The following is a 24654-nucleotide window of genomic DNA, read 5'->3' as shown; positions in this document are numbered from 1 at the left end:
ACCATAATAATCAGACGGCTGAAATTTAGACCACTCAACTAAATCTTGCATGCATATTATTAACCTTATTCAAGCATAAGGTGTAGGATAAAATATATCAAAGTATTTTAGATACTCAAATTAAAATAAAATAGGTAGGAATTTTTTCAATTGTAACATTTGTGACGTAAGTGACGTTACACATTGCCAGCCCAGCTTCTGTCCCTTTCTGATTTTCATAACGTGTTAAACTCTCAGTTTTGGTTCTTCAGAAAAGTATGCAGCCACTGGTTTGTATATTTACCATCGGTCGCGAGTACGCGCCACGGTTGGCTGAAACATTCTCCGCTCCAAATTTACAGCTCGCCAATTATTTGGCACCAAAACAAAACAAAATCATACATACAGAGCTACTCCTATCATTTGCTCACTCACTCACTCCGTATTCCTACATTTATTATTATTCTCTCTCAGATATTTTATCAAACACTTGGATTGCACTGTTTTTTTTTTTTAGAAAAACGAGGGAGATAATTTATTGAGCGAGGATGAGTTTCCGGGACGACAGTGAAGATGCGAGGGGTGACCTGCGGAAACCGTTTCTACACACCGGGAGTTGGTATAGGATGGGGTCTAGGCAATCTAGTATGATGGGCTCTTCTCAGGTTATTCGTGATAGTTCAATCTCTGTTGTTGCCTGCGTTTTGATCGTTGCTTTAGGTCCTATTCAATTCGGTTTCACTGTAAGCAATCCTAATTGTATCTCAATCTTTACCGTTTTTTGTTCTAATCTTGTTGTTTTGATAACTAAAAACATTTAAATAACTCTTATAAAGCATAAGCTCAAGCTCCATAAGATAGCGTCTCAGTTTGCTTGAATTCTCTGTTATTTGTATTCTGTGGATTTTCTTTTAGACTAATCGGATTAGTTAAGAATTCAGTAAATTCTCATGTTTAATGTTAGTTGCTAGAATTCAGTTATTGAGACTTCAGTAAAATTACGGTTAAATATATTGAAATCATGCCAAATTCGTCCTATTCCGCCCTTTTGGTTTCCATTGTAGTCATTGATTTTGCGTGTGTGTTTTGGCAGTCTGGTTATTCATCTCCAACTCAAACTGCAATCATCGAGGATCTTAAACTTAGCGTTTCAGAGGTATGCTTAGCTTCTGTACAATTGTGCTGCTAGTTTCGAGTTTGTTTTGAGGCCTATTTTTGGTGACTACAAAAGGTTCATTTTGAGTTTGTTTTGATTCCTCTTAATGACTAAAATAAGCTAATGCTTTCATCAGTATTCTTTATTTGGTTCGCTATCAAATGTGGGTGCTATGGTGGGTGCTATAGCCAGCGGTCAGATGGCTGAGTATATCGGAAGGAAAGGGGTACTTATAAGCATTACTTTTGTTGCTTCTTTTTTATTTTCTTTTATGCAAATAATAAGTTCTTATCATTTTCTGTTTAAATTGCAGTCTATAATGATTGCGGCTATCCCTAATATTCTCGGGTGGCTTGCTATATCTTTTGCCAGAGTGAGTTTTAATAATGGAATTTTAATGCTTTTTTGTGGAATGCTGACATATGGTTATAAGTTTATATCTAAGGCTTTGTTGTTATATTTTTATAATTTTTTTTGCGTAGGATACTTCTTTTCTATACATGGGAAGGTTATTGGAAGGTTTTGGTGTGGGAATTATCTCGTACACGGTAATTTTGAGGTTTGTTTTTGGCATTCTAGTTTGAAACGTGTGCTAGAGTAGTACCAATAATATCAATCTTGTTTCTTTTTTTAGGTTCCTGTTTATATAGCAGAGATTGCACCTCAAAATTTAAGAGGAGCTTTGGGTTCAGTGAATCAGGTTGGTTGTATTTTTGTTAATTTATTTTTCTGATGAACTTGTAATGTTTTATTCTAGACATTTGGCATCAGAAATTTGTAACTTCCCAAGTTGAGTATTTATTTTTGGTTATGCAGCTCTCCGTCACAATTGGAATCATGCTGGCATATCTTCTTGGGCTTTTTGTTCAATGGCGAGCACTTGCAGTTTTAGGTAATCCTACATATATTTTCTTCTGATATTCTGTCACTTCCAAAAGACTATACAGCTCAAAATTTGATGAGATGTGAGATGCTCATTGTCTTTAAATCAGTAAGGCAGATAGCATCACACTTCTTTCAGCTCTTCACTAAAGCACTCAAGTGTAAAAACAGTTCCACATGTTTGGTGTATTTTTTTATACATATTGAGAACACAAGCAGGCATCTGTGTGCCTATAAATATGTATGCATTGGTATTAATTCAGTTCAAATTTTTTAGCACTGGGGAAAATCTGAAAATTTTAACTTCACTTTGCTTTTCATTTATGTAAAGGAAAAGAAGTAAGAAGTTAATAATTTGTATTTTAATTTTGAATATAATTCGACAATGTCAGTATGGATAATTACAAGATTTTTAGATGCTAGAACTTGCCAAACTCTTTTGCAGGAATCTTGCCATGTACCATTTTGATACCTGGACTGTTTTTCATTCCAGAATCTCCTAGATGGCTGGTAAGCTTAAAAAAAGTATGCTTTCTCTTGTTCTTAGATATATAGATGCAGTTTGTTGCTGATCTCTCTCATCCTCAAAACCAAAATTTAGGCAAAAATGGGTATGACTGAAGATTTTGAAGCTTCTCTGCAAGTTCTGCGGGGGTTTGACACTGATATTTCACTTGAAGTGAATGAAATTAAGGTAAAATTCTCTTTCTTACTGCACAGAAATATTCTGCATTTTTCTTCATGACTTTTCGTAGTCATTTCTGATGTTCCATGCAACTTTGCATTCTGCAGAGAGCATTAGCTTCAACGAGCAGAAGAACTACAATTCAATTTGCAGAACTCAAACGGAGAAGATATTGGCTCCCTCTAATGGTAATAAATCTGACCTACAAGTGTTTCTTTCAACAGGACTTCATTTTTTTATCAGTATTTGATCCAATATGGTAAAAATATCAAAACCAAGTGTTTCTAATTTGTCTGGAACCTGCAGATTTGCATTGGATTACTTATCCTGCAACAACTTAGTGGTGCTAATGGAGTTCTATTCTATTCCAGTACAATTTTTGAAACTGCAGGTAAACACAATAGGCTAGTTCTTACTTTCTGGTTGATTATTTTTCTCAGGTTGCATTGGAATTTTATTGATAAGCAAATGTTTAATTTTTTTTAACGTCAATTGTAAGCCTGTGGAGTGGTAATGTAACTTCATTTCTTATTTCGTTTCTTTTCTCCTTAGAAATAGGCAAGGTTAGGAAAAAAGTAGAACTCTCTTTCTATGTTTTCAGAACTTTAAAGATTCATGGTTGTTCCAGAAAATTGCATTAATGATCATGTGCATGATGAATTATTTCCAAATTGCTGTCATTTTTCTAATTTGCAATAGCCCTGCATATTTCTGTACTACTTGTATTTGATATTTAACACCCCCATGCTTGCCGTGTGCACTGATTTTCGTGGTATGTGTATTTTACTTTGCATTTTGGTCAAGCATAATGTTTCTAATCAGCTGCCTTATTTTCTGAGCAGGGGTTAAAAATAGTAACGTAGCTACATTTGGCCTTGGTGCCATTCAGGTATAACTATAGCATTTGTTGCAAGATGTTCTCATAGAAATGTAAACTGTCACCTGTCTCGAGAAATTTTCTCAATATAAAACATATGTTTTTCAGGTTATTGCTACTGGTGTAACAACATCAATTATTGATAAAGCAGGCCGCAAACTTCTACTTATTGTGAGTTAATACAGTTTCATCTTGTAAGTTGATAATTTTGGACTTGGAGGAAGAAAAGATTAATCTGTTCTTTGATCCTTTCTCAGATTTCCTCTGCTGGAATGGCTCTTAGTCTCCTACTTGTTGCAGTATCATTCTTTATACAGGTAACTACATGGCGAATCTGCAAACAAATAATATGTGGTGGTTATGAGACTCGGGTAATTTTTTTTTTGCTGGTTACTCAATTTTTTCAACTTCATGTGATTGACCAGGATCTTGTGTCGGACCAGTCTGGTTTACATAGCATTATGGGGATCTTATCAGTTGTTGGAGTTGTGGTATGTTTTTATTTCCAGTGCATTATTTGTGTGATTTTTTTATTACAAAAAAAATTTGTGTTGTGAATTTTTTTTTTTTTACACTGCTGCATAATTCCGATTTCATTTGCAGGGGATGGTGGTAGCGTTTTCTTTGGGAATGGGACCCATTCCATGGGTTATAATGTCTGAGGTATTATTATTTTACCACCCATTATTCAGTAATAGTAATACCCCCCAAATAGAACCAAAAATTTATATTTCTGGCTCGGTTCGGTTACTTAAAATGTTTTAATTTAAATAATGTTATCTAAAAATGATTATGTCCCTAAGATTCTTTTTCATTTTAGTAACCAAACCATAAAATTTATAGCTCTAGATACCTAAGATGTTGAGTTTAACTAAATTGTGTGAATGCAGATTCTACCAGTAAATATAAAGGGGCTAGCTGGAAGTGTAGCAACACTTGCCAATTGGTTTTGCTCCTTTGTGGTTACAATGACTGCAAATTTGCTTTTGACTTGGAGTAGTGCAGGTTTGGCCTTCTACTTTGTGTGTGAATGAAAAGTTTTATCTACAGAACAATGCATCTTAATGTAATTGTTTTACCGTATGGTAACCGGAGTTCTTCCGCTTTGAACAGGAACGTTTGCCATTTACATGGTCTTATGTGTGTTGGCTCTTGTATTTTCGATTATTTGGGTTCCCGAAACAAAAGGGAGAACTTTAGAGGAAATTCAGAGTTCCTTCAGATGAGGTTTGCAGTTCTTCCTTTTTTTGTTTATTTCTGTATTCAAGAAATTCATTTTTGTAACTAAAACGTAATCAAGAACAAAGCATATAAGATTGTTCTCAGAATTAAAAGAAGCATATATTTTCTGCCAGTAATATAGATTTCTCAGATATTGTTGCGGATTCGCCATGTTCATTCATGGTTAACGTATAGAAATTTTCTCTATATCCTTCGTGGATCATTCATTTTGCTATACTGTCCATTGAACCAGATTTTTTGAAAAATAAATTAGGAACATCCAACTATAAATCAAAACCCAAGGGGAAGAAAACTGCCACCGCTCGATGATGACTGGTAGCTATACCTTACAGCCATGTATGACCTGGCTTTTACACACTAAAGTCATAGGTCCACGTAGAGGTGGAACCACCTTAAAGCTTGGGGTAGGCTGGGCCGTCATCAGAAATTTTTGAACGTCTTCAATTTTTTTAAGAAACTTTGAGAAGTAGAATTTATAGTGAAATTAAAGTTGGATGAAAGTTAAACCCTAACTGCTAGTTAAGTCACTGGATTCACGGCGTCGATTTGATAATTATTAGACAAATTGTCTGAGCCCTTCACGATCTTACAATCAGGCACAATTTAAGCAATGCTTATATTCGTAACAAGATTTTATTTGTTTTTTTTAGTCCGCGACCATGTTGGTAAGAGACTGCCAAAGAGTGTGAGATAAGATGTTTGAAATTATTAGTATTTAGATAAATCAACTTGTCGAGAGGGTTATTAACTCATCCCAAAGACCTTCCTAAGATGATCAGTTTATAAAACTTGATTTTTTTGTATTGGAGAGTTGGCGTTCAAATTGTTGACTCAACAGATCGTAATTTAAAAAAGAGAGTTACTTTTGAGTACTAATTGGCTAATAGGAATACCAGTCAGTTACCTAACAAAACGTTTAAAGATGAATGCAATGCAACATTAATTATTCACAGATCTTCCATTTTTTTATTATTATTAAAAGTCAATAAACAGTTCAATCCTTCATGTTAATCATGACAGCCAGTCTGAAGTTTACTACTATCAAATAAGCTGATAATTTTATTTTCATTACCAATCATTAGTGCACGATCAAACAAGCTAGATGGAGATTGACAAAACCAAACTCTTGTATTGAAGCTGCATCTAATATTCTTCTTGCAAGTATTACTACAGTAGCTGTTGATGTTTGGAAATTATCTAAAAGCTGTTGACCCTACTTGCAAATGTAACTCTTATTTAACCAAACAACTTGAGGTAAACAATAATGGCTTTCCAATCCATTCTTTTTTCGAACTAAGTATTGCATTTTTATGCCTAAATTTCAAATTAGTGACGGCAAAAGCAAATGTCAGTTTGTTCTAAATTAACATTCAAGGACAACATTGTTGAAATTTGTGAAGTTATGACGATTTCATCTTGATTTACAAGCATTGCAGATTTTGTTGCCAACTTGCCACACACATTTCTTATTTTTTATCTTTTTTTTTTGAAAAAATAAAAGACTTCCTCGAACATGCAAAGCAGGAAATTTCCTAGAGGATGGTGATAGACCAGCTGCGTCTCTTCTAGAACACGGTAGCATAAAAATTCAACTTTACGGTCAAACTGATAAGCTTAATCATGACCTCAAGGGTTTTACTATTTGGCATCCTATGAACAACTTAATGATTCACATACTAATCTCCAACTTGGATCCAAAACCCTGTAAACTTCCTGTAATTTTCTCTTAAATGAAGAAGCGGAGTGAAGAAGTGTCGAAAAAGGTTAAACAGTAGACAGAAGCAGAAGCGAACAGCAATGATCATATATGTATTGAAGAGAACAGACATCCATGAAGATGATTAGACTGACCAATATGTCGTCGCATGATAAATCTTGCTAATCATAATTGGCTAAATATCCATATCCATACGCTTAGCATGATGCATGTCATGCTAATATGTTGAGCGAAATTAGCTCATAGCAAACTAGCTTCTGAAAGAAAATCATAAATCATCTACATCTATCCTAAATCAATAATCAAATTTCATTATATAATTCAAATGCATGCGTTGTCTTCAGCTATTTGATAAGATTTCTGGTGCACCAAAAGCCATGAGAATCATTGGAATCAATTGCGAGCTACTCGTAAAGAATGGATTTATCAACATTTTACTAGAATCAATGTTACTCTGTTAGAAACACAGCATTTTGAATAACAATTAAAGAGAGTTCCAAAAGTGGGTTGATGCCGAAAGTTTTGAATTATGATGAATAAATGCTAATGCCATAGTTCTATGAGACGAGTATAATTAACTGGCGTACAAGAATAGTACTCTTTAACTTCCAAAATCATATGGAAAGACGCAATAAAGTACAATTTAAAACCTATGCAGGCAAAGCTAAAACAGTTCGACTCCTACTGAATGACTTGAGGGGAATTCTAAAATGCATATGTTCTTGCGTTAGACAAGTAATTTCACGGGATACTTATCTATACAATCTTCCCAAGGACTATTGTCGGATGGCTTGACATTCCGAAGTGCCTCCCACACTGCACTGTTACATTTGAAACCGCTTCCAAAAGCAATCTGCCAAACTCGGTTTCCCTTGCGCATCCTATTCTTGGCCTCGACATAGGCCAACTCATACCAAATTGAACTCGATGAAGTATTCCCAAAGCGGTGAAGAGTCATCCTCGATGCCTCCACATGCAGAGGCGAAAGCTGCAAGTTCTTCTCTAACTCATCAATCACAGCTCTGCCACCAGCATGTATACAAAAATGATCAAATGCCAACTTGAAATCCGGAATATAAGGCTTCATCTTCTTATTAAACAGCTTCTTAACCACAAGAGTTGCGAAGAACAAAAGCTGCTCACTAATTGGCAGCACCAAAGGACCCAACGTAGTAATATTAGCTTTCAAAGACTCACCGGCAATAGCCATCAAATCTTTAGACAAAGAAACACCAGTCTTCCCTGCACTATCCTGTTCTTGATACACACACATAAATGCCTTGTCATCAGCACCGCGATTAGTCCTCACAACATGAACAAGCTTATACTTAGCACGTCTTCTATCAACGGATTTATTAGAAAGCAAAACTGCAGAACCTCCAACTCGGAACAAACAATTAGGTATCAACATAGATTTCTTATTTCCAAAATACCAATTCTGGGTTATATTCTCAGTACTAACAACAACTGCATAAGTATTCCTATGAACTTGCAATAAATCTTTAGCAAGATCAACCGCGATAACACCAGCGCTACAGCCCATGCCTCCTAAATTGAAACTCCGAATATTACCTCTCAATTTATACTTATTAACAATCATAGCAGATAAAGACGGTGTCGGATTAAACAAACTACAATTAACAACAAGAATGCCAATATTCTTAGGGTTTATATTCGTATTAGCAAATAAATTATCCAAAGCACCGAACATAACCTGCTCCGCCTCTTCCCTGGCGGCCGCCATAGACGGCTGCGGAGGAATAGAATGCATAGCCTCAGGAACATACGTGTCTTCACCAAGGCCCGAACGCTCCAAAATCTTACGCTGGAACTCGAGAGAAGACTCGTCAAAATCGCCGGTGAGTCTGGAATGCTCCATGAAACGGTCAAATGGAGCTTTGAGATGATCAGGAGCACGGTAGCAAGAATAATCGACTAAATAAATGGGTCGGGGACGGGTCATAATATAAACGGTCAAACCGAAGACGAGAAAAGCGGAGCAGATAATGATGGCGACAAGATTGTATTGAAGGTGGAGCCATAGGTGGCGGAGATCGTCGGGATTCATCTGAGACGCTTCAATTGAAGTGATAATGATTAACGGAATGAAACATAAGGCTAATAAATTAGAGATTAGGTAGTGATATCCGAGTTTGACGTACTTGAGATTCACGCTCTGTAAGAAGTCCGGTAGCCGCCGGTTATGATGGATCCGAATCTCGCAGCCGGAGTCCATGGCGGTGGATAAGTATAATATTAAACGAAAATTAAAATTATTGTCTTAATGCGAATGTAAGAGAAACAAAAATTAAACGGACAGAGAGAAAAAAGAACGGGTATGAACGAGGAGAGAGAAAATCGATTGATATTTGAGTTTTCAGCGGCAGGATATGACTTTTAGAATGGTCAGTCAAAATAAAAACTTTAAGGCAATGATTTTCCCTGTTTTTAATTATTTATTCTGGTGACGGTTAAATAACTGTTATTGTGAACTGTGATGTGGCCAACTGGCCATGTGACTCGAATCTTGGGACGTGGATTACACGATTCCAATACAGACGAGCTGTTCTGTAAATTTTGCTTAAGAACAGAGCAAATAGATCTATTACACATCCATTAAGGAAACCCATTAGGCCCAGCTACTAACCATAATGAAAATAATTACATAAAGTTGACTATTTTTGTAGAGAGATGATGATTGTTTGACTAAAAATATTTACAAAAATCTCACCTAAGTTTAGATAATCTTTTAGAATTTTAGATTTAGTTTTAAAATTTAAAGTTTAGTTTTTTGGGTTTAAGATTTTAGTATTAAGGTGGGGGCGGCTGGTGGATTCAGCTAGAGACCGTCGATAGGAGTGGTGGTGACGGCAGTCGATTGTCGGAGGCTAGAGGTGGGACCGAGGGCGGCCTGCAATCTTTTCTAGGAACCGTCAACTTCCGGTCGGGAACGTCAAGGGGGCGGTGGCAGGCGATGGCCGATGGCGGCAATGGTCGTCAAAGCTGGCTAGTTGGAGGCGGGGGTGGTCACCAAAGGTGTCCGGTCGGTGGTTGGCTTGGTTCTGGGTCAATTTAGGTCGAGTTGGTTTATAAATATTTTTTAATTATTTTCACCTTTTTAAGTATTTTTAGCTGTTTAATAATACAAGTATTTCCTCCCCCACCCTCCCAAAAAAAAGGTCAATCTTTTATTTTTGCAGTTATTTTTATTTTTTTGGGATATCTTTTAATAGAGGCCCTAACTATAATATGTTTTTGACTTGGTTGTATTTAGATTCAAAATTACCTTATTTTTTGATTTTTTGATTTATGGCCAAACTTTAAAATTATCAATTTTGCCTAATTTTTAATTTTTAAATTTTAATTGTAACCATTTGTTGAAATTGAAGTGAAACAAAATTTAAATGTCATTCATTTGCTTCATATTGTTTCCATGTTTGTTTTTATTATCAAGAATTCTAACATAAAATACTATAAATAATATATTTGGACCCTTTTCTACTCCAGCTTAAACAAATGATACAACTGAATTCTAAAAATAGGTTTGAATTGAAGATTTTAAAAATTTACGCAATAAACAAAAAAACCGAAAAGTGTATTTTTCTATTATTAAACCTTCTTTACAAGAAAAGTTATTGAATATAATATAAAATATAAGAAATGCAAAATTGAAAAACATTGTTTTAAAATATAAAATATTGGTTAATTCCATAAAAAAATCGCGACCTTTACACGAAATTTTATTTTAATCACAACATTTAAAAATTAACATATAAAACCATGACCTTTCATTTTTGTTCAAATCTATCATTTAAGTGTATTTTCGTCGACTAAATTCTTCACTAAACCATTAATGAAAAACCCAAATTATAAATTGAAACTAAATATTGCTATTTTTCGGTGAGATTATGTAGGATTAGAAATGTTTAGTCAAAAAAATATACCAAATTTTTCTTTGGTAATAAATTTGAAACAAAATGAAAGGTCATTTAAATGTCGCAATTAAAATAAAACTTCATGTAAAGGTCGTGATTTTTTATGGAATTAACCCTAAAATATTTAATAACACATCAACACTTCAATTGATATATACACAAAAAATAAGCAGAAAATACTGTTATAAAGGTATAAAACGCAGATTATTTTTGCAATCAAGATGAGCGAATTCTACATGTCAGTGTTGATAGAATAATATGAATCATTTAAATCCTTGGATATGATAGCAGTCAATTTCCGTTCAAAAGTTTTAAAATAAATTTAGTCGAATAACACTATAAGTAGGGGGGTGTGCATTCGGTACTAATCAAATCGAACCAACATGAAATTTCTCTCTTTTTCAAAACCAGAACCAAAATTCTAAGGAAGTGTAATTTTTCAAACTGGGCTGAACAATTTGGTCAGTTTTTGGATGCGGCTCGGTTTACATTAAAATCTAACTGAACTTTTTTTAAACAAATGATCATTTCACACCTGAATTTGACACGAAATATCAAATAAAAACTCAAGTTCGTGAAATTGGATCAAACAAACCCATAAGTTGGCAAACTGTATCAAAAACATCCCTGAGAGAGTGTGAATATCACCCCCCTAAACTATGCAAATCCATATCAATTCACCCCTCCTTTCCCACCGGAAACCGCTCCATTCCGGCAGCCAACCGCTGCACCCACAGAAAACCGCCGCCGACTCCGACACCCACCGCCAAATTATTTTTTCCCCACCGAATACTACCGACCTGTCGCTATCGACCACCGCCGCCGGTAAAAAATGTTCCGGCGCCAAAAAAAAAAATTAAACCACCACCGCCGATAAAGAACAGATAAAAAAGTTTAATTAAATCTTTAAATTTGAGTTTATAGAATTTTTTTTTATTTAAATCTTCAAGTACTAATTTAAAGAATTGAAAAAATATTAAAAACTATTTTAAATATTTTACCATTTTTTTGTGGAGAGTGTTTTAAACGCAAGTTGAGAGTGGGCGAGGGCGAGGGAGGGGTGAAACTGATCCAGTTTTGCCAAGTTGTGGGTTTATTTGATTCGGTTTTGCAGATTTTGACCTTTTCAATACTTCGTGCCTAGTTCAAGGGGTGAAATGATCCTTTGTTCAAACTTTTATATGGTCAAAACAGAACCGTACAATATCAAACCGAATCAAATCATATTTGTCGGTTGGTTCAGTTTTTCAGCTTCCGTCGTTTTGTGCACACCCCTTACTACAAGAACACCACGAACTGTACATGACACCTAACCAGCTAGCGATTTAGGATTGCCTAATACATAAGCATTTTTACCGACAATACTTTTTTTTTTACCGAATCTGATGTCATCAAAGCTGATAAGCCATTAAAATGAAAGAGAAACATGTAATTCAAAATAAGCTTCAGAAACATGTATATCAAAAAGAGCTTCAGAAACTTGTATTTCAAAAAGAGATTCAGAAACATGTAACCAGCCTGGTTATGGATTTTACCAGCTGGATGGCATGCACAAAGTTTTCAACAGGTGCACATTTTTCAGCTGGGGTAAAGTATGAACACAAATATTAAACCAGAGGCCCACAAAAAGAAACTGTGACCCAGACAAACTATTCTTTGTTTCTGCAACCTCTACCATACTCGTTACCAAATGGGCATTGCTGCTGCTAGTGTTGCAGAAAATCCTATTCAGACAGCAACAGGCACGTGGTATCTGACTTCCAAACAACATTATCACTGGCCACTTGGCCAATAACAACATTATCACTGGCTACTCATTTTACAAACTACTAATTAATTCACAACTTCATCAAAGCTACATTCTATGAACTGTCAGAAAGTTCAAAAGTAAATGATTGGTTTATCAAGTTCAAAAGTAAATGATTGGTTTATCAAGTTCAAAAGTTACTGTTAGAGTATCAAATGATTGGATTGAGCAACTACTTGAGAGCAAGACACAACAATGAAGAAAAGTAAGGATGTGTTCAAACTGGGTAATACCAAAATGAATGGAGCAGAAAATAGACGGAGCAGTTAGAGAGCCAGAGCCTCCTTCATTAGTCTTTCTGTGAGAGCTTTCGGAAGTCCCATCACGCTATCGGTTGTCCCTACCTGCATAAAGTACCAGCCGTTAATATTTTTCTCTAGAGGTCTATCAATGGTTAAAATCCAAAAGGAGTATGTTTTGGGGTTGATCACAGCCGGCAATCTGACATTGACAGAGTAATCCACATGGACTGCAATGCAACGACTATTCAGGCTTTTGACTGCAATGCTCAGCATATTCACAGCGGGTAGGATCAAGAGTGAAGAGGGGTAAAGTCTTGTCGGTAGACATTTTTCACAATGTGTTCGAACTATTATGTATATTATTCTGCTTGAAGAATAGTTATTAAAACTGAATAAAAATATAAAATATTCGGTAAATTCAGTTAATTGAATTTTTAAAACTATTAACCCACAACCGAAATAAAATATTTAATTTTCCAACCGAATTAACCAAAATCTTTAGGCAAATTTAACCGAATATATCGGTTAAACTGGTTAATTCAATTTAACCAACCATTTGCTCACTCCTAACCTCTAATGATCCAGATTATGAACATTAAGCAATGATCAATTATAAATATTACAATCCAACGTAAGCCATAGGGAATAGAAAACCAACCACTTTTTTAACATACGGCAATACTAAATGATGCTCAATTATAAGCCCCCCTGCAACTCTGAGCACATGTCCCTCTTCTATCTGAGAAACCAGGATAGGTAATACTGTGTTATTTCCTATAATGATATAAGCACCCTGTTGCAATTTAAGTCAAGTTTTACCAGCTTCTCGATGACTTCGTCATGTATTTCACGGAAATAGATCTGCAAGGCATTAAAACCCAACCGTTACTTGTGTCTCATTAAGTAGTAGACACACAGGCATATCACTGAATGACATGTAAAGCTGAAACTCGACACACTACTGATCCAAAATCCTGGGGCAGAAGCGGAGCTGTCCGTGTGACTCAAAATTTAACTCTTGGTACTAATAGTAGCACATGTAACTCTCTCTTAAAACCTACTCAAATCCCTACTTGTATTCCTGGGATGGGTGTCAAATATAGGCACAACATATAAGCAAAATGCCTTGCCTCCATTCCACCAATAATTTTTCTAGAAAATAAAATTCTATATGTATCAAAGAAGTTTGTAGAACACATGTCATCATGCATATAGGTCCCCGTTAATCCAATAATACATCTAACATTCAATCTCCCTCTCATTGTTTTTCTGACAGTGCTCTATTCAATTAACATTTTTTTTTCTTATTACTAACAACATTTAAGCTAGTCTGAGTAATACAAAATGAGATTGCAGGGATTGGATTACGACAGTCTAATGGATCAGTATTCATGTGTTTGCTGCTTTGTCTTCTAGGTCTTCTTTAGGCCCTAGAAGGTGCTTCGCTTTTATTTATAAATAAAAGCTAGAGGTGCCAGCCAGCCAAAACAGGATGTTCTCATTATTCAGTTTTAGAGAATAGATCAGAATAGATTAATCAATCGGTATAAAATAGTAGCCAGCAATGTTTTTAATATAGCATTCTTATATATGAAATACTAGCATTATACGGTACTTTTCTTAAACAAGTTGCTCTTTATTTAAATATGCCACTATCCTAAAGGTACTTAAGAAGAAACCGTGATGAAAATGCACTCTTCACCTTGAAGTACTTATCTATTCATTTATATGCGATACTGGTTAAGTTATTCACATATCTCTATTTCTAAAGATATGGAACAAACATCCATCAACCAAGCCCAGAAACATTTTTAGAGAGAGAAGAAAATCCTACCTCCACTCTGTCAAAATCTACTTTCCTAAATCCAGTTTTTAGGTTTGTAACAAGAACAGAACTGACAGTTGCAGCATGACTCCCTGAATAACCTGCAATAAATATTAATAGACAATCAAAGAAATGTTAGAGTAAAATAAAGGGAGGAAGAGGAAATATCAAGTACCTTTTAGAAATTGCCGTGCTTCTTCCTCATTAGATGGTTTTTCCCTGATTGCACCTTCATAGACCACCACCTTCATATTGTTGAACAACAACAATAATAATAGACAAAGATAAGCAGATCTTCAGGAATCAGAACAGAAACCGATTAAAAAACCTTCAATTTTACTAGTACTGAGCAGACAGCTTATCACCCTAAGCCATTTATGGTTGAGGATACAAGTTGCAAACCACACATTTGGACAGAGACTCCCTAGCATGATAATGACTATGCTCTCATGTTGTTCCAAAGCACTTTAGATATATATAGGAGATATGTTCACATTATGATTTGTGCATGGGAAATGCATAAAACTGATATGGAGAGAAAATCTCTCCCACTGGCTGCAGATGCACTCAACTGTTTTACATTCTAGTTAACTTATAACTATCAACCTTTAATAATGTAAAGTACTGATTTAACTCGCTGTCCATATAAAAAAACAGCATCTGTTGCAAAATAAAACCTTTTAGCAAACAAAAGATTCGATGGAAATAACAAAACACGAAGATCGACTCCATTACATTAATAAGTATTGCAAGGGTTAATGCCAAATCTGCAGAAGTACATTTCTCAAAACACGCTTGCATATCCAAGAAACTAATCATCCAATTTGTTGGCATATTTGATGCAAATCACCATCACTTATAATACCTTGAAAGTTGGATTTCCTAGTTTTCTTGATTCTATGGAGGCCGGCCGGGTGTTAAGAAAGTAAATGACAAGCCAGGTTTTTATTTTTTACAGGCTTGAAACTGATGCCAAAATATTAATATAGAAAGTAGTAAATTAGGGAGGAAAGAAGTGCATTATAGGGCTTGATTTATACTTGATCACATGTAATTAATAATGTTGGCACAGCATCCTTTTTGTAGTCGTGCACTGGGAGCCTTTGCAAGATGGCTTCAGCCTGAGAAGAAGTTTTAAATCAACTAAGATAAGCACCAGTGTCAATGTTCAATTGCACGACCAAAAGGAAAGAGTAGAGAAGCTTTCAAATGTGAAATCAGTGACGCACAAAAATACCAAGCTATCATCAGTGACAGTAACAGCACCAACAATAATGGTAATAACCCAGAAAAATGACAAGAGCAACCAAATAAGACAAAGCATGTATGACTATTTCAGTATGACTCAACTTTGTGACAGAAAAATGGTAGAACAATGAACAATCCAAAAGCAAGTCTAATGACTTTTTAAAGGCCAAAGTATACCATAGCTACAACCAAGGCGCGTAATGTTATTTAAATCAAGGATTACAAACTGAATCAAGCATCGGTAAGGTTGCACCTAATCTTAAGGGGTGAATTAGCCGTAAATGTAACACTTTGATCCCATGGATGGACTTAAAGATTCATGGTGCAGTAGCTAAAGCGAAAAAGTATCCTCAGACCATAATTGGCACAAGGTGAGTCCATATTTGATGCACCTGATTGTCCCAATCAGAAGCATCATTGTTAATGAAACAAGAAACAAACCATACAGTGTCAGCTGCAACCAAAATAACCTCAGCATCTTTTTCTTGATTATTCTCAGCCCGTAGCTTAGCTATGATTGCATCAGCCTGAGATGCAATTCATACTAAGTCAATTCTTGCTTAAAGAGAAACCCCCACTCAACAGTTTATATTACAGATATATAAGACAAATTAGAATGATATAAAGAATTCCATACATGTAGCAACAAAATGTCAAACAACAAAAATATCACCATTATTTTTCTTGAAAATTCCATTACATTAAGGGTTACAAAAAAAATAAGAATGTCGAACTCGCAAATTATCGGAATACTGCTGCATTAAAATAAACCAACCACCAAACACCAATAGCTGCAACTTGTTTATTTAAAATAATTAAAATAATTATAATAATAATTACTATTCTAAAAATACCTTAGCCTCAGCAAGAGCCATTACTAATTCTTCTGGTTGTTCCTTGCGGATGGATTTTTCATCAATATCTGCGCTCTAAATTTTTGACAACATTTGAAAAAAAAATGCAACGATTTGAAGGTTCAGATATTATAAAGTAATATTTTAGGTATCAAATTAGAACCAGAAAGTAGAAAATGGAAAAGGTTAATTTTACCGCGACAGTAAATTCATATCCCATTTTAGCTAAAATATCCCTCCGTGCAATAGAAGATGATCCTAAGATTATCTGCAACAATTAACATTAAAAAATCTTTAACATAATCAATCAAGCAGTAGAGAATAACAGTAATCGCAAGCTTAGCATCAAATACGTTTCGATTCAAAATGAAAAGAAAGCCACTAAGCCACTACTTGAGCACTTAGTACAGCAAAAAAATAGTTTTTGAAATTAGCAACTGTGCTCTTATTACCTTGACAGGAGAATTAGCAGTTGGTGCTTCCATTTCTCTGGAGACTGAAGAAGAAATGAGGAAGAAACAGAGCGTGGATCTTGCGCGGGCGAATAAGTGTTTGGTTATATAATCGTGTACAAATTATGAGTGGCCCAATCTCTGTCGTTTTGAACTACTGGGCCTTATTCGTAACCTTTAATGGCCCATAGGACCCGCTAAAATATTAGTTTCTTTGCCATTTGAGAACAATAATAATATAATCAATGGATTTTATTTACTTTCTCTTAACATTACAATGCATAAGAAAATATAGCTAAATTAATTTTTTATTATGTTATGTACTGTTAAAATATTTAAAAAATTGAGAAGAAATATTTAAAAAATTGAGAAGAAATATTTAAAATTTTAAATAGTTAAAGATATTTTAAAGGTTTATTCACGAGGATTAACCGGTATAGATATGATTCTTCATTAAATATTATAAAATTATTTGGTGTCGGGATAAATTAATTAATATGAATGTAATAAATTTATTTGCATATGATATTTGACTGCCAACAGAGACATTATGGTTTAGGTAAATGGTAGTTTATTTTGGAGCAAAGGGTCATTCCAGTTTTTAATTTTAAATGCCATGGCGAATTATAATTTATATCTAGTTATTTTAATTAATTAAAGATAACTTTTTTTATTTTTAGATCAATTGAGAAAAAAATTGTATAAGCCGAAGAACTTCAAGGGCTCGAATTATTAGTTTAAAAATAGAGAATAGTATCTTTAATTGGCTTAAAACTAAAAAAAATATATTATTTTAAAATTAACTAAAATAGCTATAGTAAATTAGAAAAAATTATTGCACGCAACTGTTGCGCCATGTCATTCGTGCAACAAACTAATGTTGTGTTAGCCATGTGAAAAAGTTAATGATAAAAAAAATAAACAATAATTTAAAAATTTTCCTATCGTAAATATTCATTGACTTGTTGTACATATGACATGACAACCAATGCATGGAAAAAACACTTATAAATTAATCGATCCTGACTTAGAGCATTCCCAGTGGACTCTCTAAATATGTCAAACTCTCTAATATAAAGAGTTTTATAAAAAATTAAAAGTCCAACGGACTTTTTATAATTTAAATTTAAAGAAGAGAGTGAGTTTGACTCTCCACATGCAAAGAGCGAAATCACTCTCTATCTCATATCTTATCCACAAAAATTCTCATTTCAAAATAATAACAATCATTTTATCTCTTACAAATATAATAATATCTCTTTTCCAATATAAAAATTAATAAAATAAATGAATTAAAGAAGAAAATAAATCAATAAATTGATATTATTTAATATTTATAAAAATAAAGAGTTTTAAATTGGACGGTTTATTGAAAAAAACTAAAAAATTTATTCTTTATTTTTTAAATGCCTTCTATTTTATTAAATATATTTTTATTATAAAGAATGTCATTAGAGATGGTCTTATAAGTATAGAACCGCGCTGATTTTATTTTGTATGCTGCTTCATGGCAAAACTTGTCACTGTTTGTATTTTTTATTTTCAAGATCCATGAAAATAAACTATGTCGTGCCAACAAACTTCTCCGTTGAAAAAAAAAAGAAAAAAAAAACTTCTCCATTATACCTTTTCAACTTAATGAGAAAATGCTACTCCTAAATTTTGAAACATGAATGGTCCATATGCCTATACTTTTTCTTTTAATATTGAATCTAATTGTGCCACGTTTTAATGCATGCTAATCGACATTTTCATTTTCGTATATATATTGTCGCGTCTAAGGATTTACTAACAAACCAAATCTTTCGAAATGCAAGCACTGAAATTTAACTCATGAATACATTTTACATGCGCCTTTTTATCTCAACATATATATCCATAAGTAATTTTGCTCTATCGCATGATGATTATAAATAGTATTAACAATTTATCTAAAATGAGTTCTCTCAAAAAGAATGATTGCAAAATTTTTAATTTTAATTAAAATAAATCATTTATAAATAAATAGCTATCAGCTTAATAAATTTATATCAACCATAAAAATTATCGCATAATCACAATCTATTTTTAACACTTTGCGAATCATAAAATAAATAAAAAGAACGTCTGATTAATAGAAAAGAGAGAGTATAAAAATATTAAAGTACAAAATAGTACCAAAAAAGATAACGAAACAAATAAAAACAGCCGATAATGCGGCCGCCCACCATATCCTTAATTCCGCTTTGTTGGTCGCCCACCAGATCCCCGATTCCGCCTTGTATTTTACACAAGAATATCTATAAAATTAACAATATGACATATAGAGAAAATTTGGAACTATATTATTAAGTAGTATGCTAACTTTATATATTAAAGCATCTTTAATATAATGTTTTAAAAAAAGATTAATTATCAAAAAAATGCCTCACTTATTTGATTTGTTTTGCTTATAGTCCAAAACTTTCAAAGTCTGTCGATTTTAGTTTATTTTTGAGTTTTCATTTTTAACAATAGCCATTTGTTCAAATTGGAGTGAAAAAAATTTAAATATGTCTTTCATATTGTTTCAATTTATCTTTTTGTCATCAAGAATTCTAAATATGAAGTAATATGAAGAGTATATTTGAACGTTTTTGCACTCCAATTTAAATAAATGTCTACAATTGAAACTAAAAATTGATAAACTGAAATTTCAAAAGTTTGGATCATAAATGCAAAAGTCAAAAAATCAGGTATTTTTCAATAATTAAGCCTAAAAAATTACGATCATCTGTTCATTATATGCTTCATAAGAAGAATATATGTAATACTCACCAACCGGTTATGAATCAGTTGGTGAGTGTAAAAAGCTGATTATAAATGAACCTATTCTATCTTAATCTGGATGGTTACAGTTCAGACTTAACATATATAGTTTCTATATGAGGTAATGCAAATATATAATTTCCTTAATGATTGACTAATTATTAGAGGAAAAAAAATAAGAGAGGTAACATTGAATTCCCTGTCAAGTGAGATATGGAGAATATAATGGAATATATTTATCTGAAGCACAATATGAGCTGTTTACCACTCTTCTTTTTTTTCATTTTTACTTTCCCAAATGCAAATTAAGACAAACTTGCTTCATTAATTTCGTATAATCTTCCTTTTAATTTCCTCCTTAATCAAACGTATAGTGAAACAATAAATTAATCTGTTTTAAGAACTCCATTATTCTTATCTTCTCTGTCCCTTAAAGAGGATGTTCATATCAAATCACTTATCTTCTTCACACAAAAAAAAGTTGCTCAATTTGTCTAGACCATCCCTTCATTAAGTTTAAATTAGCATAGTCTGTTTTAGTTTACAATTTTTTTTGGGATTATGACGTTTGTTTTTCAATAATGTTATTTGGGGTATAAATTTCATGAATAACTAAAAATTGCAAGATTCTCATATGACGAAGCAATTACAAGAAAAGGGCATAATAAGATAATTAATTAAGAGCCATAAATATCATGATTGAATCACCTTGATACATGATCTTAATTATAAGAAAAGATTTAATATTTCATAACGAGAAAATAAGTCTACACTAATTGCATATCATATATCTTCATTCTTGTTACTTAGAACTGCTCTTCTTTCACTTGCAACATTTTAGATCCTTACTGATCACATGGATTATATATATATATGCTCGTTGCTTGACTCCATCTATATTTCACTGCAGCTTAAGACCCCTCAACCTGCATGCAAAATCGAAAGAAAATTAACATTTGAATTATTACGAATCTACAATTTTAGTGTCTCAACTTTTTAAAAATGTCAAATAAATAATTTTTGTTGTAGTCCGGTCACTACTGTGTGAAAACAATAAGCAATCCTTATATTTACCTAAATTTTATTGAGATATTAGTGAAGAAATGACAGTAGAATGTGCGAGCAAATGATATTTTTGTATACATGAAATGAAAACAATAAATCATACCAGTTAATTATTTGCATTCTTTGTAGTCTGAGTGATCGGAAAAAAAAAGACTAAAAATACCTTTTAAACATATGAATAAATAATTGATAAGAAATTAATCTATTAAAAACATTCCTTTTTGAATAATGAAGATAATGTGACCGATTAGTAACCTATATGTAAATGCAAATTTTTACACTGAATCAGTGAATCTTGAAATTCTTGAACCTAAAAATGAGACTATCTAACTCTATACGTAAATGTATATATAATATATGTGTACGTACCTTTGTTCTTCTTCGATGAAACAACAGTGGGCTTTGTTGGGAAGTCCAGCTTTTCTGTAATTGGGCAAAGGAACATGGCCAGCTTCAATCTCTCTGATATCATCAACAAGCATCTCATAGTGTCTCTTTACATCTTCAACAGTTTTGCCTCCGACAGCTCTGGCTAAATTTTGCCAGCGGTCTGGTGTATCCTTGTCGTAGATAGCCAAAGCATTTTCGAACAGTTTGTTCTGCTTCGGAGTCCAAGGCGAGCCTGATGCCATCGCTCACTGCTGAAATAATGATTGGGAATGTATAGTTAAATTAGTGAAGAAGGTGTGAGCAGCGAGCATGTGCTATTGCTGCTATTTATATAGGAGCTGGATGGTAGAAAGTGAAAGAGAAACCTGGTTGGTGGGCCGGTAGCCTTTTGTTTTTCTTTTTGTTTTTTGCTTGAGAAATATAAAATACAACTTATATAAATATTAATTGGAAGTATATATAAAAGTAGGGGTGTGAATTTAATTTGAATCCAATAGAATTAGCATAAAAAGGTCTATTTAATGACAATTGTTCAATTCAGTTGTATTTGTTATTAAAAAATATAGCTTAAATTAAAATGATTAAGTGGTAAATTAGAAAAAACGTGTGATAAGGCAAACCTACATGTAATAATTTTTACTTTCACTATATATAAATTATAATATCGGAGGGGAAGCTACATGCTATAATAATTTACTTCCATTAAATATAAGTAATACTTAAGACGAAGCTACATATAACAATAATTTTTGTTTGTCGTATAAAATAATATTTGAGACAAAGATACATGTAATTAAAGGTGACAAATTATATTTATATTTATTTTTATTTTTAATTAATATTATATAAATTAATAAAGGTGATAAATTTTTGTAAATATTTAAATTAATGAGTTATTAATTTAATTTAATTTGTATTAATAAATAGTGAGTCCATCAGTGCTAAAGGCCCTATAATGTTACAATATTTTTTTAAAAATTTGTAAAATGATAAATATGGTATTAGAATATTCATTAAAAACAAAATCTAAAAGTATCTCCAATGATGCTCTTTATCATAAAAAGAAAGATCATTTAAAAAATAACGAGTAGAATTTTTAATTTTAGTTTAATAAGCTATTCAATTTTTAATTTTTAATTTAGTTTATTTTATTTTTATATAATATAGATTTGTCAATTTTTTTTAGTTTTGTTTATATTGAAAAGGATAATGTTATATTTTTAAGAAAAAAAGTAATCAGTATTATTTTAAAATTTAAAATTTTATTGATAAAAAATAAAATACAGAGTGGGAGTGATGAATTTGTGTTTCTATACATGGAGAGTCAAATTCATTCTCTATTCTAAATCTGAATTATAAAAGGTTTATTAAAACTCATTGCTATAACATTAATAATTAAAATATCCTAAATTCAATTAAAGATTTGAAAGAATTAGCATAAGAAGGTCTATTTAATGAATATTCAATTCAGCTATATTTGAAAGATATCATTCAAAATATAGTTTAAAATTAAAATTTATTAAGTGGTATAATAGAAAAAATGTGTGATAATATGTATACAGGAAGCGAAATTACATGTATAATTTACGTCCGTTGTATATGAAATACCGGAGGCGAAGCTACAAGTAAATAAAAGTGGTAAATGTCTATTTTGGTTAATTATTTTCCCAAAAATTAATATAAAATTATGTGTTTAGCTGTGTTTTATTAATGAATTATCCACCTTATTCTTAAGATTACACCTAATGACATTTTCAATTTATAATATATACTAAATTTTGTTGCTCCTTTTAAAAATTAATTAATTTCAGATTCTTCCATGTGCAATGCAATTGTTTGCTTCTAAAAAATAAAATTTTCATATTTTCTTTAATATTCGTGAAAAGAAAAAAAGAAACTTTTTAACGCCGATTGGGATGTTTGGTTTAGGAGAAATTCTTAGGTAGACTCAGTCTACCACGTCATCCGTGGACTAAGCCTATCACATAATGACACGTCATTAAAATGATGGCAATCTTGTAATATTACTATTCAAAAGTGTAAATAAGTAATAAACGAATTTACAAGATTGCCATCATTTTAATGACGTGTCATTATATGATAGGCTTAGTCCACAGATGACGTGGTGGACTGAGTCTATCTAAGAATCTCTCTTGGTTTAGATATAATTTTTCTCTGAAAATTGCTTGCCGCACACTATATTTTTGAATCAGTGGTCTGCTCAGATAGTGTGATTCACTTACAAATGGCATAAACAATAATAATCACGTGAAATATGTGCTGAACATATAATTTATCATAAAGTATATAAATGTTATTTGTGACAAATATGTATACTTTTGATTTCATCTATACTATTGGTAAAATAATACTATGATCAATTACTTTGACATAAAAATAGCACTAATTAACAACAGATATATGATATATATTTAAATTTATTTTTAAAAAATATTGAATAAAGAAATGAGTAAATGTAATTAACAATGAATAAAGAGTCAACGCGCCCCCTAAACTTGTGTCACGGAGTTATCTAACCCAATTTATACTTTTTTGAGCAAATAACCCCAAAACTCTTCATTTTCGGGTCAACTAACCCCATAATTGTATTTTTAAAACGCGTAAAATACAAATCGGAGGTGAGAGATACAAAAAAGTAATTAGATACTTCCCTAATTGTTGCGATGTAATTATTCTAAATCTGTTTTTTAAAATAAAAATATAAATTATGGGGTTATTTGACTCAAAAATGAAGAGTTTTGGGGTTAGTTGCTCAAAAAAGTATAAATTGGATTATATGACCCCGTATCACAAGCTTAGGGGGCGCGTTGATCTTTTGTTCAATTAACAATGGAATGAAGTGGGTCCAAAAATGGTACTATAGAAACTGAGTACTTATTCTATATTCACGGGGGTAATGAAATTATGAAAATCTTAATAGTGAGATACTGTCGAGAACTGTTTAAAAAAAACATGATTTATTTTTAGAATAAAACCTTAGTATTTTATTAGTATTAGTATTAGATTGTTGTCAAATCTTGCAAACGCGGCAGTTGCTGCTGTTAGTTTTAACATCTATACTCAACAATTTCCCAAAACGTGTCGATTAGCTGGAGCTGGCTAGTACTAGATTCCTCTTTTTCTTTTTTCTGTAGATGCCAAAATCTTCACGTACAATTTCTTCGATTTTTTAATTTTTTGTTTTCGGAGAAACCTAAAGGTACTGATTATTATAACAAAGGCGCATGCATTACGGTTTAATTTATGTTATTCGTACTTGATATTATGTCATCTTGTCTACTGCTTAATTATTTAAGCAAATTATTTGTAAGCTTAGCTTAATTGTTTTGAAAATAAGGTATTATTTACACCGACCATTAATTTGTTTCTCAAGCCAAGAATGTAAGAGATACTTCAAAGTCAAAGAAATTGAGTTAAAAGTGATTGAGATAGGAAAAAGATTTACATTAGATAATAAAAATAATTAATTATATAATTTATAGATAAAATT

General features: G+C 32.5%; 4 protein-coding genes across 9 annotated transcripts; 1 reads left to right on the top strand and 3 right to left on the bottom strand.

Moving 5' to 3' along the window:
- Positions 1–250: 250 nt before the first annotated feature.
- Positions 251–4937, top strand: LOC126686692 (sugar transporter ERD6-like 6). The gene is made up of 18 exons (XM_050380882.2): positions 251–722; positions 1073–1135; positions 1272–1361; positions 1449–1508; positions 1618–1683; positions 1770–1835; positions 1952–2027; positions 2463–2527; positions 2619–2711; positions 2810–2890; positions 3009–3093; positions 3545–3591; positions 3688–3750; positions 3837–3896; positions 4005–4070; positions 4183–4242; positions 4470–4584; positions 4693–4937. Exons 1-18 carry the CDS (start codon positions 528–530, stop codon positions 4803–4805), a joined length of 1464 nt encoding a protein of 487 aa, XP_050236839.1. The 5' UTR covers positions 251–527; the 3' UTR covers positions 4806–4937.
- A 2108-nt stretch (positions 4938–7045) lies between these two features.
- Positions 7046–8964, bottom strand: LOC126686682 (3-ketoacyl-CoA synthase 4). 3 transcript variants are annotated; one of them, XM_050380871.2, is made up of 2 exons: positions 8701–8964; positions 7046–8614 (listed from the first exon to the last, which is right to left on the bottom strand). In XM_050380871.2, exon 2 carries the CDS (start codon positions 8604–8606, stop codon positions 7266–7268), a length of 1341 nt encoding a protein of 446 aa, XP_050236828.1. In that variant the 5' UTR covers positions 8607–8614; positions 8701–8964; the 3' UTR covers positions 7046–7265. The 3 variants fall into 3 exon arrangements, with proteins under 3 accessions (XP_050236828.1, XP_050236819.1, XP_050236808.1); XM_050380862.2 differs by having other exon boundaries at positions 7046–8606; XM_050380851.2 differs by having other exon boundaries at positions 7046–8964.
- Positions 8965–12353: 3389 nt separating this feature from the next.
- On the bottom strand, positions 12354–17011 carry LOC126664340 (uncharacterized). 4 transcript variants are annotated; one of them, XM_050356693.2, is made up of 10 exons: positions 16902–17011; positions 16646–16717; positions 16450–16524; positions 16042–16122; positions 15388–15468; positions 14523–14592; positions 14357–14448; positions 13342–13383; positions 13181–13261; positions 12354–12624 (listed from the first exon to the last, which is right to left on the bottom strand). In XM_050356693.2, exons 1-10 carry the CDS (start codon positions 16932–16934, stop codon positions 12547–12549), a joined length of 705 nt encoding a protein of 234 aa, XP_050212650.1. In that variant the 5' UTR covers positions 16935–17011; the 3' UTR covers positions 12354–12546. The 4 variants fall into 4 exon arrangements, with proteins under 4 accessions (XP_050212650.1, XP_050212653.1, XP_050212652.1 ...); XM_050356696.2 differs by lacking the exon at positions 15388–15468; XM_050356695.2 differs by lacking the exon at positions 16042–16122.
- Positions 17012–20350: 3339 nt separating this feature from the next.
- On the bottom strand, positions 20351–21453 carry LOC126664344 (protein RADIALIS-like 3). The gene is made up of 2 exons (XM_050356700.2): positions 21123–21453; positions 20351–20614 (listed from the first exon to the last, which is right to left on the bottom strand). The coding sequence occupies exons 1-2, from the start codon at positions 21383–21385 to the stop codon at positions 20590–20592; spliced, it is 288 nt and encodes a 95-aa protein (XP_050212657.1). The 5' UTR covers positions 21386–21453; the 3' UTR covers positions 20351–20589.
- Positions 21454–24654: the final 3201 nt, after the last annotated feature.

This window comes from Mercurialis annua, linkage group LG1-X (assembly GCF_937616625.2).
Source record: "Mercurialis annua linkage group LG1-X, ddMerAnnu1.2, whole genome shotgun sequence".
Classification (NCBI taxonomy): domain Eukaryota; kingdom Viridiplantae; phylum Streptophyta; class Magnoliopsida; order Malpighiales; family Euphorbiaceae; genus Mercurialis; species Mercurialis annua.
The sequence above is the reverse complement of the archived record's forward strand: the minus strand, read 5'-3'. Positions and strand labels throughout refer to the sequence as shown.